At 37.2% G+C, this 12,505-nt stretch overlaps 1 protein-coding gene across 1 annotated transcript in view; it reads left to right on the top strand.

The window, feature by feature from the left end:
• Window positions 1–7,520, top strand: part of LOC131496456 (ankyrin repeat domain-containing protein 26-like) — a 102,296-nt gene extending 94,776 nt beyond the window's left edge. Inside the window, 2 exon segments of the mRNA XM_058702014.1 lie at window positions 5,832–5,877; window positions 7,279–7,520. Coding sequence (XP_058557997.1) covers window positions 5,832–5,877; window positions 7,279–7,412 — 180 coding nt within the window. The 3' untranslated portion in view covers window positions 7,413–7,520.
• Window positions 7,521–12,505: the final 4,985 nt, after the last annotated feature.

Genomic DNA, 12,505 nt, shown 5'->3' with positions numbered 1-12,505 from the left:
TAATATATATATATATATATATATTAGTCCCTTGATCTCTCATTTCTAAGAGATACTTATTTTTATTTTATTTTAGCAAGAGAATGAATGAATGCATGAAGGGGAGGGGCAAAAGGAGAGGGAGAAAGAGAATCCCAAGCAGGTTTCATGCTCAGCACAGAGCCGAATGTGGGGCTCGGTCTCAAAACCATGAGATCATGACCTAAGTCAAAATCAAGATTTGGACACTAAAAACAACTGAGCCACCCAGGTGTGCCACAAGAGACACCTAGCATTAACTGTATTCAGTAAATATAACTAAACTTACCCATGTTAAATTTCTTGAAAAGCTTTCATTTAAACTTGATTTTAGAAAGTAAATGTTATTGCCTGCTAACCACAGGTACACTTAGATGCTTGGACTTATTTTCAGTTGGCAGTGGTTCACTAACATTTGAAAGTTTTGCTATAATCCAGTTTGTCCAACCCTGTATGTCAGTGAATGATCGTCCTCCAAACACTTAACGACATATGAATGTTTACTATTTAAAAGAATCCATGGGGGTGCCTGGGTGGCTCAGTCAGTTCAGTGTCTAACTCTTGATCTCAGCTCAGGTTTTGGTCTCAGGGTCATGAGTTCAAGTCCTGCATTGGGCTCTACGCTAAGCATGGAGGCTACTCTAAAAAAAAAAAAAAAGAATCCATGGTAAGTCCTTTTTATGAATTAAATCAACTTGTAACACTAAAAAGGTAAATTTCTCTTTTAAGTTAAAAGTGTTGCTACTTTCTTACACGAAAATACATCTTTAATTGCTTTCTTATGTATGGCACTCTTTTTTCTTTTTCCTTTTTTTTTGACTTATACCACCTTTGTTTCTATTTTTATAAACTATCTTGATGAGTGATTGTAGACCATTTTATAAATAGCTAAATCAAGCAAATATTTGAATTTTTAAAATGAAGCTTTTATTTCTTCAAATGAGTTCTTTGCCCCTTTGTCTTTTCTTTTTCTGGAACCCCTTGAAAGCAAGTATTATTACACTGGATGTTGTCCCACAGGTCCCTTAACCTAGCCTCATTTTTAAAATTCTTTTTTCTTTTTTGTTTTTCGGCTTCGATGATTTCTGAATGTTGTCCCACAGGTCCCTTAACCTAGCCTCATTTTTAAAATTCTTTTTTCTTTTTGTTTTTCGGCTTGGATGATTTCTACTACCGTGTCTTGCAAATTGTTGATCTGTTCTTCTGCATCTTCTTATCTGCTGTTGATTCCCTCTAGTGTATTTGTCATTTCTGTTATTGTATCCTTCAGCTCTGATTGGTTCTTTTTTATATTTTCTATCTCTTTCTGATGTTATCACTGGATCCATTCATTCTTCTCCCAAGTTCACTGAGCATCTTCATGACCGTTACCTTGAACTCTTATGAGGTACATTACTTATCTCTGTTTCACTTAGTGTTTTTTTCTTAGGTTTTTTCATGTTCTTTCATTTGGAATGTACTCCTCTGTGTCCTCGGTTTGTCTGACTTTCTATGTTTGTTCCTAAAATGGTTCCTTTCAACTTTTTCTCTCTTTCGAGTGGGCGTTGCTTTTGAACAATGTACGTTAGTTATGAAGTCAAGGAAGAAGAGAATGTTTCTGTAAGTGTTGTCTAGTCATTTTTCTCGGTGGAGCTGTGACAGGTGACACTGGGTAGGCGGCAAGTAACCCTGCTCTTCTCTTTCTAAATTCAGAACACAGGAGACAGGGAGATGGAGATAAACTTAGTAGCTTTATTACTAATACACACTAACAAATTGGAGGATATGATTTAGGTTATGTTAGCCACTTTGGGCTTCCTCCCAAATTGGGCACTTCCCCACACATTTGTAAATTGAGGAAACAAATGCTTGACCCCCACCCCAGGGGCCGGGTGCTTACCACAGAGCTGAGAGAAGACCCAAATTCATGTTACTGTGGGCAGGCACATCTTTTCAAAGAGGAGATTCAGAAACACATAAGCACTGCTTAGCTCCTTCTCCCAAATTCACCCGTTAGGTAAGTCTCCCTTCCCATCGGGAGGGAGAGAGAGATAAGTCCACACGTGAGAAGTGAAGGTTCACCTATAAATTCCGACTGGATTTAAAATATAAATAAAGTGAATTGTGTCTTTTGTACATACCAACGAATGATGAGAGGTTAGGCAGAAGCATGCTAGAAGGGAAAGAGAAATCTGTGTTGGGTTTCAAATTTTGCTATAAATAACCACACCATGGGTTCACTCATTTGTTGATTGATTTTGATAAATCAAATTTTCTTTGGAAGGAATAAATAATCCTTTCAGGAAGAATTTACTCAGTTTCAGCTTGCTTGCTTCACCTAAAGATTTTCTCTTTAAAGTTCTCTGTCCTGTGGTTTAAAAAAGTTGTGCTTGTGGTGCCTGGGTGGCTCAGTCGGTTAAGCGGCCGACTTCGGCTCAGGTCATGATCTTGGGGTCCGTGAGTTTGAGCCCCGCATCGGGCTCGGTGCTGACAGCTCAGAGCCTGGACCCTGGTTCAGATTCTCTGTCTCCCTCTCTCTGACCCTCCCCCATTCATGCTCTGTCTCTCTCTGTCTCAAAAATAAATAAACGTTAAAAAAAATTAAAAAAAATTAAAAAGTTGTGCTTAAAAATTGACAGCTACTAAAAGGAGTTAACATAATTTCTGTTCCTTTATTTTCACTCATGACTTTAAAATTTGTAATTTAGTTAGAGAGCTACTATTGTGTGCTTCATACCTAAGCATTACTGAGCCACATGGCAACGTTTTATGCATTCATTTTCTCTGAGTTATACTTAAAATACACATATTTTTCCTGACTATGAGGAAGTAACTGGCATAGAACTCTAGGCTTGGTAAGACCACAAGTGTAGTCCTGGTCTGCATCTAGTTGGATTCATGACCTCAGGCAAAGTGCATTCTCTCTGAGCCCTTTTTGTCTATTATGCAAAATTCGGGACTTTGACTAAATTGGTGACTTTTATACCTTCAAAATAATTTTTTTCAAAGAATAGAATGTATTTTTTTTGCATTAAACTGTATTGTGTAAAACAGAGAGAAGTAGAGCTGTCTAACTAAAGGAGAGATGGAGACTACGGCTGTGACTTCCTTGCCCCTCAATCCTGCAGTGTCCCCAACCGAACCTTAGATTTCTATGGGCCATATTTGAATGCTAACAGTTAATGAGAAAATCCTTCTAATTAAAAATCCTTTAAAAATGTTCTTTGAATTAAAATTTGCTGATATATAGTCATTCTGTGTGTAATTTTCTCACACTCTTATATTTCTGATCAATGGAAAGGTATACATAAAAGTACACATGTGTTCTTATTCATGGACTTGAAAGCTATTTTCACCATCGAAACACAGTTTTTACCTAGATATAAAGATAAAGGTCACAGAGGTAAATATTTAGGAAAAGAGCTTTTGGGGAAAAGATGCAACATTACCTTGGTAGCTCCTTAAGTCATGTCATATAAAAAACGTGGTTTATATTTTATATCGTATTTATTAATGTAATATAAAATTGTTTGAATAAAGCCTTCCCCCATCATCTGGTATTGAGTTATTAATTTTATAAGTCTGGTATAGTAATGTTGTCCCATTCATTTTATAAGGCCTGAATATAATGCTATTGTCAGAAAAGTGTTATGGTTCCTCAAAAACTTAAAAATAGATATTCATTAATTCCACTGCTGCGTATTTACCCAAAGAAAATGAAAACACTAATTTGAAAAGTTGTATGCATCCCTATGTTTATGGAAATATTGTTTGCGATAACCAAAATAGGGAAGCAACCTAAGTGTCCATGGAGAGATGAATGGATAAAGACAATGTGTAATGTGTATACAATGAAATATAGCTCAGCTATCACAAAGAATGAGATCTTGCCATTTGTGACAACATTGATAGACATAGAGGGTATTATGCTGGGTGAAATAAATCAGAGAAAGACAAATAAATACCATCTGATTTCACTTACATGTGGAATATAAAAAAAACAAAACAAGTGAACAAACAGAATCATAACTACAGAGGACAAATTGGTGGTTGCTAGAGGGGAGGTGGGTAGAGAGGTATGGGCAAAATAGATGAAGGGGAGTAAGAGGTACAAATTCCCAGTTATAAAGTAAATAAGTCACAGGAATGAAGAATACAGCATATGGAATATCGTCAATAATACTGTATTAATGTTGTATGGTGACAGAGGGTAACTACACATATGGTAGCAAGCATAGCATAGTGTATACAATTGTCCAATCTGAATTTGTATACTGAAAAACTAGTGTAACATTGTTATGTCAACTATACTTCAATTAAAAAAAGGTATTAGGGAAAACAGTCTCTGAAAATATTGGGAAACATGTCAGCCAAAACATTTGTCCTCACACCCGAATTTGTAGACATTTGAATCCTTATCACCGCATTGTTGATTATGTCCTGTACACTATTTTGGAGCCCGTTTGGGGCATTCAGGGAGAGGCTACCTTGTCTAAGAAAGATCTAAATAAGACCATTCTCGACAGGAACAGTTGTAATATACAGTTGACCCTTGACCAGCATGGTTTTGCACTGTGCGGGTCTACTTTACTTACACATGGATTATTTTTGGATACTGTACAGTACTGTAAGTGTATTTCCTTTTCCTTCCATTTTTCTCAATGTCATTTTTTGCCCTAGCTTATTCTACTGTACAAAACATGTATGAATCGACTGTTTATGTTACCGGTAAGGCTTCCGGTCAACAGTAGGCTATTAGTAATAAGTTTTGGGGGGATGAAAAATTATATACAGGTTTTTGACTGTACCGCACCCCTGTGTTATTCATGGGTCACCTGTAGTTGGAAATATTCGTACACATTTCATAAGTGGATAACCATAACTTTAATAAGTCAAGTGTTTCAAAACTTGGTCCTAATTTGGAGAAAGGAAACAAAGTTACAATTGAAAATTGTATACTGTTTTCCTTATCTCTAATGGAGAAAGTTATAAATCAGAAGCTAAATTTGGAAACTGTTGTAACCCTCTATTTTTCCTTTCTTCAAAGAGATTTTCTGAAATCTTTGTGTGCATATGAAAGGAAATAAGTGTTTTAGTCATAATACAGATACCAAAACGTTTTTACTCAATTTTTGCCAGTAGAATTTCCACATGACAGTAAGACAGTCCCACTTTCTTCATTTTATATGTATTTAAGAGTCAGTCCTGAAAAATTAACAGCAAAAAGCATTCCTTCAAATTTTGTTTTTCTACAAGTGAAAAAATGGAAAGCCCATTTTAAGGAACAATTCATTAAGGTAAAAAACTGATTAAACTTTCATAAATGGCAGTTTTTCTAATCATTTCCAAGTAATAATTCAGTATACAATATGATTCTTATTTAAACTTTTTTGTACCAGTAATATCCAACATCACTTTTCAGAGATTATACATATTCAATAGATCAATATTAATTGTGCTTTTTATCAGACTCACTTAAATAGCATTATATATATATATATATATAATGTACACATTATATATATTAATATAATACACATAATATATTATATATATAACATACACATTATATACGTATACACACACACACACGTATATATGTATACATATGTGTGTGCGTGTATGTATGTATCTGTTCTCCGTTATCTAAAACTAAAATAAAATAGGTAGGAATTTATTTTATTCATGTGATAGTTTTTCTGTTTAAGCAATCCCTAACTTTGGTTTAATCTCTACAAGTATTATTTCAAGACCACATGTCCTAAGCTATATATAATTCCTACCATGTCTTTTGCTTACCTTGCACATTCTAAATAATATTTGCCTTATTTCAGACGCAGCGGGAGTTGGAGAAAAGAATAACCAGAGCACTAGAAGAAGGTATGTTGCCAAAATGTATGAAGTTAGATATCATTGATTTCTGAAATAAAATATAAATAGTAAATGGCATCCCTTTCCATTGTTTGGATAATAGATACTACATTCACATTTTTTTGTACATAGCTAATAAAAAATGTAAAAGCATGAGCATAATGAAGAACACACTTCTTCCTCATTTAGTCCTCATGTGTCATAGCTCTTTTAAAATCTCCCACAAGTCTAGGGGCAAGCAGGTGGCTCAGTCGGTTGGGCGACTGATTTCAGCTCAGGTGGGTTCAGGCCCCACAGAGGGCTCTGTGCTGAAAGCTCGGAGCCTGGAGCCTGCTTCAGATTCTGTGTCTCCCTCTCTCTGTGCCCCTGCCCGCTTGTGGTTTGTCTCTCTCTCAAAAATAAATAAACGTTAAAGAAGTTTTTTCAATCTCCGTAAGTCTATATATCTGTTATTATTTCTGGCGATAATCTTCCTTCACTGGTGCCATCCCTATGGAACTGTCAACCTGCACAAGTCTCAGAAAAGGTTGCTTTATCAAATTGTTGTTTCTGCTAGTGATAGAAGACCCAAAAGCCAAAGTAATCTTAGTAATGCTTGGTTAAGTAATTAGAGGTCATATAGCTGTCATTGACAGGTAACGGGTTTCAATCTTCACTCATTGATTTTGTCATTGCTCTTGCCCTTGGGTAAAACTTCAAATTCCTTAGCATGGAATGAAAACACCCAAATCAGTTTGCTTCTTGCCAGATGATTCAGCCTTGTCTCTCACTGTTTGCCCTACTCTGCTGCTTTGCTCTAGCACCTTGTCAAACTAAACTACTCATAATTAATTGCACAAGTGTTCTTCCTCACTTCTAGCTCTTTGTATGTGCTTCTTCCCTCTACCTAGCATACTTTTTCCTTATCCTTCAGGTATCAGCTGACATATCACCTTCACCAAAGAGCAGACAATATTGACACAAAACTGGGATGTCCCTTCCGTATGTTCCAGTAGTGCTGTGTTTCATACCTGTCACTTATATCTGTACACTTGGCTCTGTTTGGAAATGCCTGTTTGATTTTTCGGTTTATAGTTTATGATTGTTCAGGGTGGACTGTGTCCTCATCTTGTACTTTCGTCTTGTAATGAAAAAAACAGAAACTCTGACATTTATCCACAATAGCAATTAATTCAGTGTGCAACCCTGAGCAAAATATATTTAATACTAATCTTGGGTTTCATATTGCAGTTGTACATAGGTATTTTTCATTTTTCTTAACACTCATAAAGGCCCCAACTTTTTTTTTCTATTTTCTTTCCTTTCCTTTCCTTTTCTTTTCTTTTCTTTTCTTTTCTTTTCTTTTTTTTTAATCACTTGTAGTGAAAAGTATTTTGGAGAAAGAAGATAATTCTTTCTTTTCCTTTTCAGCTGCTACCAAATTTGAATGAGGATCCTGTAGAAATCCTTTAGTATCTACTGATGATTCAATTCTAAATCAAGATCCAGTATGGAAAGCGTCACGAGAATATGTACAGATTTTGAACAAAAATTATACAATTTGAAAAATAAATAGAAAAAATTTACTGGATGCTTACAAAACATTTTCATTGCTTCGCAATTGAACACACTATACAGCAAAGTCTTGATTAAAGGAAAATGTTTTTGTTTCATATGTGTGTAATGAAAATCTTTATAATATTTTAAACTATGTTTCTTGGCATCTCATTAACTTTTAAGCACATTTTGTACGTGGAAACCAGCACTAGAGGGTTTTACATACATCAGACCACTCCACTACCAGCGGTTTGAACAGCACCCAAACAACCAAGTTGTCATTAATACTTCAGTAGTGTTCATGGATGGCTTTTTGTATTTTCCAATTTTTATGACTATATGTGGGCCTAAAGATTTAGACATTATGTTGATATATTCCTGCTATGCCTATTGCCAATGTTTGTACATATTACAATTTTTTTATACTACCATAAAACCTATCTATAATTTTAATTGTAAACACTGATTCGTAGCTCTTTCCACATGGAGAAATAAAATTTGCCTAAGGCTTTTCAACTTTTCTATTTATTTATTTATTTATTTATTCATTCATTTATTTTTGATTTGCTTTTTGGAAACAAAGTTAGAGACAAGAAAAATTAGAGAAAACAAAACAAAAAAACCTCCCCCCCCCCCCCCGCCCCAGAGCCATTTGCAAGTAAACTGCTAATGGGATGCCTGATTCCTGTAGCATTTAAATCCTACAAGTCAGTACATTCCACATAACTACCACACAACCTTCACAATCAGAACATTAACTCTAATACACTCGACTCTTTAACAACGGGGTTAAGGGCTCTGACCACGCCCCCCCACAGTCAAAAAGCCATGAACAACTTTTGACCCCCAAAGACTTAACCACTACTACTACCAGTAATCTTTTGTATATTATCGTATCATACTATATTCTTAAAGTAAGCTACAGAAAATAATACCATGAAGAAAATTATAAAAGAAATTACATTTCCAGTACTGAAAAAAAAAATCTGTGTGTAGTCAGTGCACCCATTAAAACTCTTTTGTTCAAGGGTTCAGTATAATTCTATCATTTATTCCTCATAATTCTTTTTAAGTTTGGTCACTTATCTGTAGTATACGTTATACCAAGGAAGGTCCTGTTTAGAGCCATGTATTGAATTGTGTGTCTTGGTCTCTTTCACTCCAGAACAGTTCCTTTGTCTTTCCTCGACTTTCATGACTTTTAACCTTTTGACGGGTAAATTCCAGTAATGTGGAATGTGGATTTTTCTTAGGCTTCCTTATGGTAAAATTCAGACCATACATGTTTAGCAAGAGTATCACTACAACCTACTCTTTGCATCCTATCATGTGACCTACAATTTTGATTTGTCCCCATACTGGTGATGTTAATGTTGGCCACCGGAGGTAGTATCTGCCAGGTTTCTCGCCTGGAATGTTAACTTTCCACTTTCCAATTATTTAGTATTTTATGGGGAAGTACTTTGAGACATGTAAATATCTCCTTTCTCAGACACCCTGTGCCAGGCCACCTCTTCTGCAGATGACTTGCCCCCCTGCAGGTTCTGAAAACCCCCACTGGGCTATTCTTCCCCTGTGCAGATGCCTCCCTACCCTGTTCAGTCTGTGATACTTCATTATTCTATACCATTCACTTTTCAGGGATGCTCTCACTTGAGCTCCAACACTGTGCAGGGTGACTGTCCTACACATAATGCCTTCCCCATTCTAAGCTCTAACACCTCACTCTGGACCCGCACAACTCCATGCCTCTGTTTCTAGGACTGGGAACTAAAATGTTGGGGATGAGAAAGAAGAAAGGAAGAAGGGCTCCACGGGTCTTTTATAATCAACTTGGCAAGCTCTCCAAAGCCGGTTCTCATTGGAATTGCATCGAATCGGCCAACAGTTTGTAAGGAAAGACATTTCTTATACTGATTTTTCCAAACAACTAGTCTTTTAATTATCTAAGCTTATTCCCCACAATATATTGTTTCTTACTCGAGTGTTTTTTCTGCAGATTCTTTTGGATTTGGTACATGCAGTGACATATAATCTATAAATAGTGGCATTTTTGTTTCCAATTCCTAGAGCCTTCATTTTTTTCTTTCCTACTACAAGAATGACGTTGAGTAAATGTGAGGATAGTGAGTGTTCATGTCTTCTTGAAATTGCAACATGTAAAAGTAGTTTTCTATAACTATGTAGATAGTGGGGTTTTTAAAAGTGTGCGTCTTTTATTAGTCTCTTAGTTTGCTCTTGCCGTTTACAACAGATCACCATCCACACAGTGTCTTAAAGCCACACGCATTTATCTCACATTTTTATGGGCCAGAAGCTAAGCAATGGCTTAGCTGGGTCCTTTGTTCAGGTTCTCACAAGGCTGTACTCAAGGTGTCTGCTAGACTGCGCTTCCCCATTTGGGTGCTTCAACGGGGAAGAATCTGCTTCCAAGCCCATTGAGTTTGTTTATAAGAGAATTTCCTTGTGACCGTATGACTGGACTCATTTCCACAGCTCTTTGCCAGTTGGAGGCTAGTTGGAGGCTTAGGTCCTAAGCGTTCCCAGACACTTGTCTTAGTCTTTTTGGGCTGCTCTAACAAAATACCATAGGCTTATGAAAAAAAAAAAAAAGTTTTATTTTTCACAGTTCTGGAGGCTGGGAAGTCCAAAATGAAGGCACTGGCAGATTCAGTGTACAGCGACGGCCTGCTTCCTGGTTCATGGACGCTGGTCTTCCTGCTTGGCACAGGGCCAAGGGAGCTCTCACAGCCCTCCTTTATAAGGGCACTAATCCCATTCATGAGGGCTCCACCTTCGTGACTTCATCATTTCCCAAATCCCCCACTTCTAAATACTATCACGTTGAACATTAAGAGTTAACACATGAATTTGGGAATTTGTGGGGACACAAATATTCAGCCTAGAGCAAGGCTGTTCCTTGTTCTTGGCCACGCAGACTTCCTCAATACGGCCGCTTAGTTTAGGAGGCCAGCAAGGAGAATGTCACTTCAGCGAAGGCTCAGTCCTCCTTGAAGGGTGTTCACGTGATTAGATCAGGGTTGCCTAGCATAATCCTCCTTTGGATTAACTCTGAATTAACTGAATTAATTATGTCTGCAATTTTCCTTTACATGTGCCATATTCTAATAGCTAGAGTCAAGTCACAGATCTTAAGCGAAAAGATTTATAAAGAAAAGGTGACAACACTAAAGGGCAGATATTATGGGGTCACTTAGGGTCTTTCTGCTACAAGTATATTAAGGAAGTTCCCTTATAATACTAGTTTTCTAAGTTCTGTCATGAATGAATATTGAATGTTAAAAGATGTTTATTTCACATCTATTGAGATAATTTTTTTAACTGTTTATTTTTGAGAGAGACCAAGCAAGCCAGCAGGGGAGGGGCAGAGAGAGAGGGAGACAGGATCTGAAGCAAGCTCTGCGCTGACAGTGGCGAGCCCAATGTGAACCCCACGTGGGGCTTAAACTCACATACTGTGAGATCATGACCTGAGCCTAAGTTGGATGCTTAACCGACTGAGCTACCCAGGTACCCTGAGATAAGTTTTTAAAATATTTGTGAATGGGGGGAGGGGCCAAGATGGCGGAACAACATGGAAGTTTTGTGTGTGTGTCTCCCATCCATGAAATACAGCCAGGCCAACACGAAACCATCCTACACACCTAGAACACTGATCGGAGGACTAACACAACAATCTGCACAACCTGAACCACAGAATTCAGCAGGAATTTACCCCAAAAGAAAGAGCATGAAGAAACCACAGCCAGGGATTTAACCAACACAGGTACAAGCAAGATGTCTGAACCAGAATTTAGAATCACGATAATAAGAATATTAGCTGGGGTCGAAAATAGATTAGAATCCCTTTCTGCAGAGATAAAAGAAGTAAAAAATAGCCAGAATGAAATTGAAAATAATATAACTGAGCTGCAATCCGGATGGATGCAGTGGCAGCAAGGATGGACAAGGCAGAACAGAGAATCCGTGATATACAGGACAAACTTATAGAGAATAACGAAGCAGAAAAAAAAGAGGGAGATGAAGGCAAAAGAGCATGATGTAAGCATTAGAGAAACCAGTGACTCATTAAAAAGGAACAACATCAGAATCATAGGGGTCCCAGAAGCGGAAGAGAGAGAAATAGGGTTATTAAGGTTATGTGAGCAAATGATAGCGGAAAACATTTACAAAACCTGGGGAAAGACACAGACATCAAAATCCAGGAAGCACAGAGGACCCCCATTAGATTCAACAAAAACCGACCAACAAGGCATATCATAATCAAATTCACAAAATACCCAGGCAAGGAGAGAATCATGAAAGCAGCAAGGAAAAAAAAAAAGTTCCCTAACCTAAAAGGGAAGACAGATCAGGTTTGCAGCAGACCTATCCACAGAAACTTGGCAGGCAAGAAAGCAGTGGCAGGATATATTCAGTGTGCTGAATCAGAAAAATATGCAGGGGCGCCTGGGTGGCTCAGTCGGTTAGGCGTCCAATTTTGGCTCTGGTCATGATCTCGCAGTTTGTGAGTTCGAGCCCCCTGTCGGGCTCTGTGCTGACAGGTCAGAGCCTGGAGCCTGCTTCGGATTCTCTGTCTCCCTCTCTCTCTGCCCCTCCTCTGCTCATGCTCTCTCTCTCTCTCTCTCTCTCTCTGTCAAAAATAAATAAACATTAAACAAATAAAAAAAATAAATGCAGCCAAGAATTCTTTATCCAGCAAGGCTGTCACTCAAAATAGAGAGAAAAAGTTTCCCAGACAAACAAAAATTAAAGGAATTTGTGACCACTAAACCAGCCCTGCAAGAAATTTTAAGGGGGACTTTCTGAGGGAAGAAAAGATGAAAATATATATATACATACATACATACATACATACATATACATATATGTATATATGTATACATATATATATATATATATATATATATATACTAAAAGCAACAAAGATTAGAAAGGAGCAGAGAACTCCACCAGAAACTCCAAGTGTACAAGCGTCATAATGGCAATAAATTCATATCTTTCAGTACTCACTCTAAATGTCAGTGGCCTCAATGCTCCAATCAAAAGGCATAGGGTAACAGAATGGATAAGAAAACAA

This window comes from Neofelis nebulosa, chromosome 15, assembly GCF_028018385.1.
Source record: "Neofelis nebulosa isolate mNeoNeb1 chromosome 15, mNeoNeb1.pri, whole genome shotgun sequence".
Classification (NCBI taxonomy): Eukaryota; Metazoa; Chordata; class Mammalia; order Carnivora; family Felidae; genus Neofelis; species Neofelis nebulosa.
The sequence above is the reverse complement of the archived record's forward strand: the minus strand, read 5'-3'. Positions and strand labels throughout refer to the sequence as shown.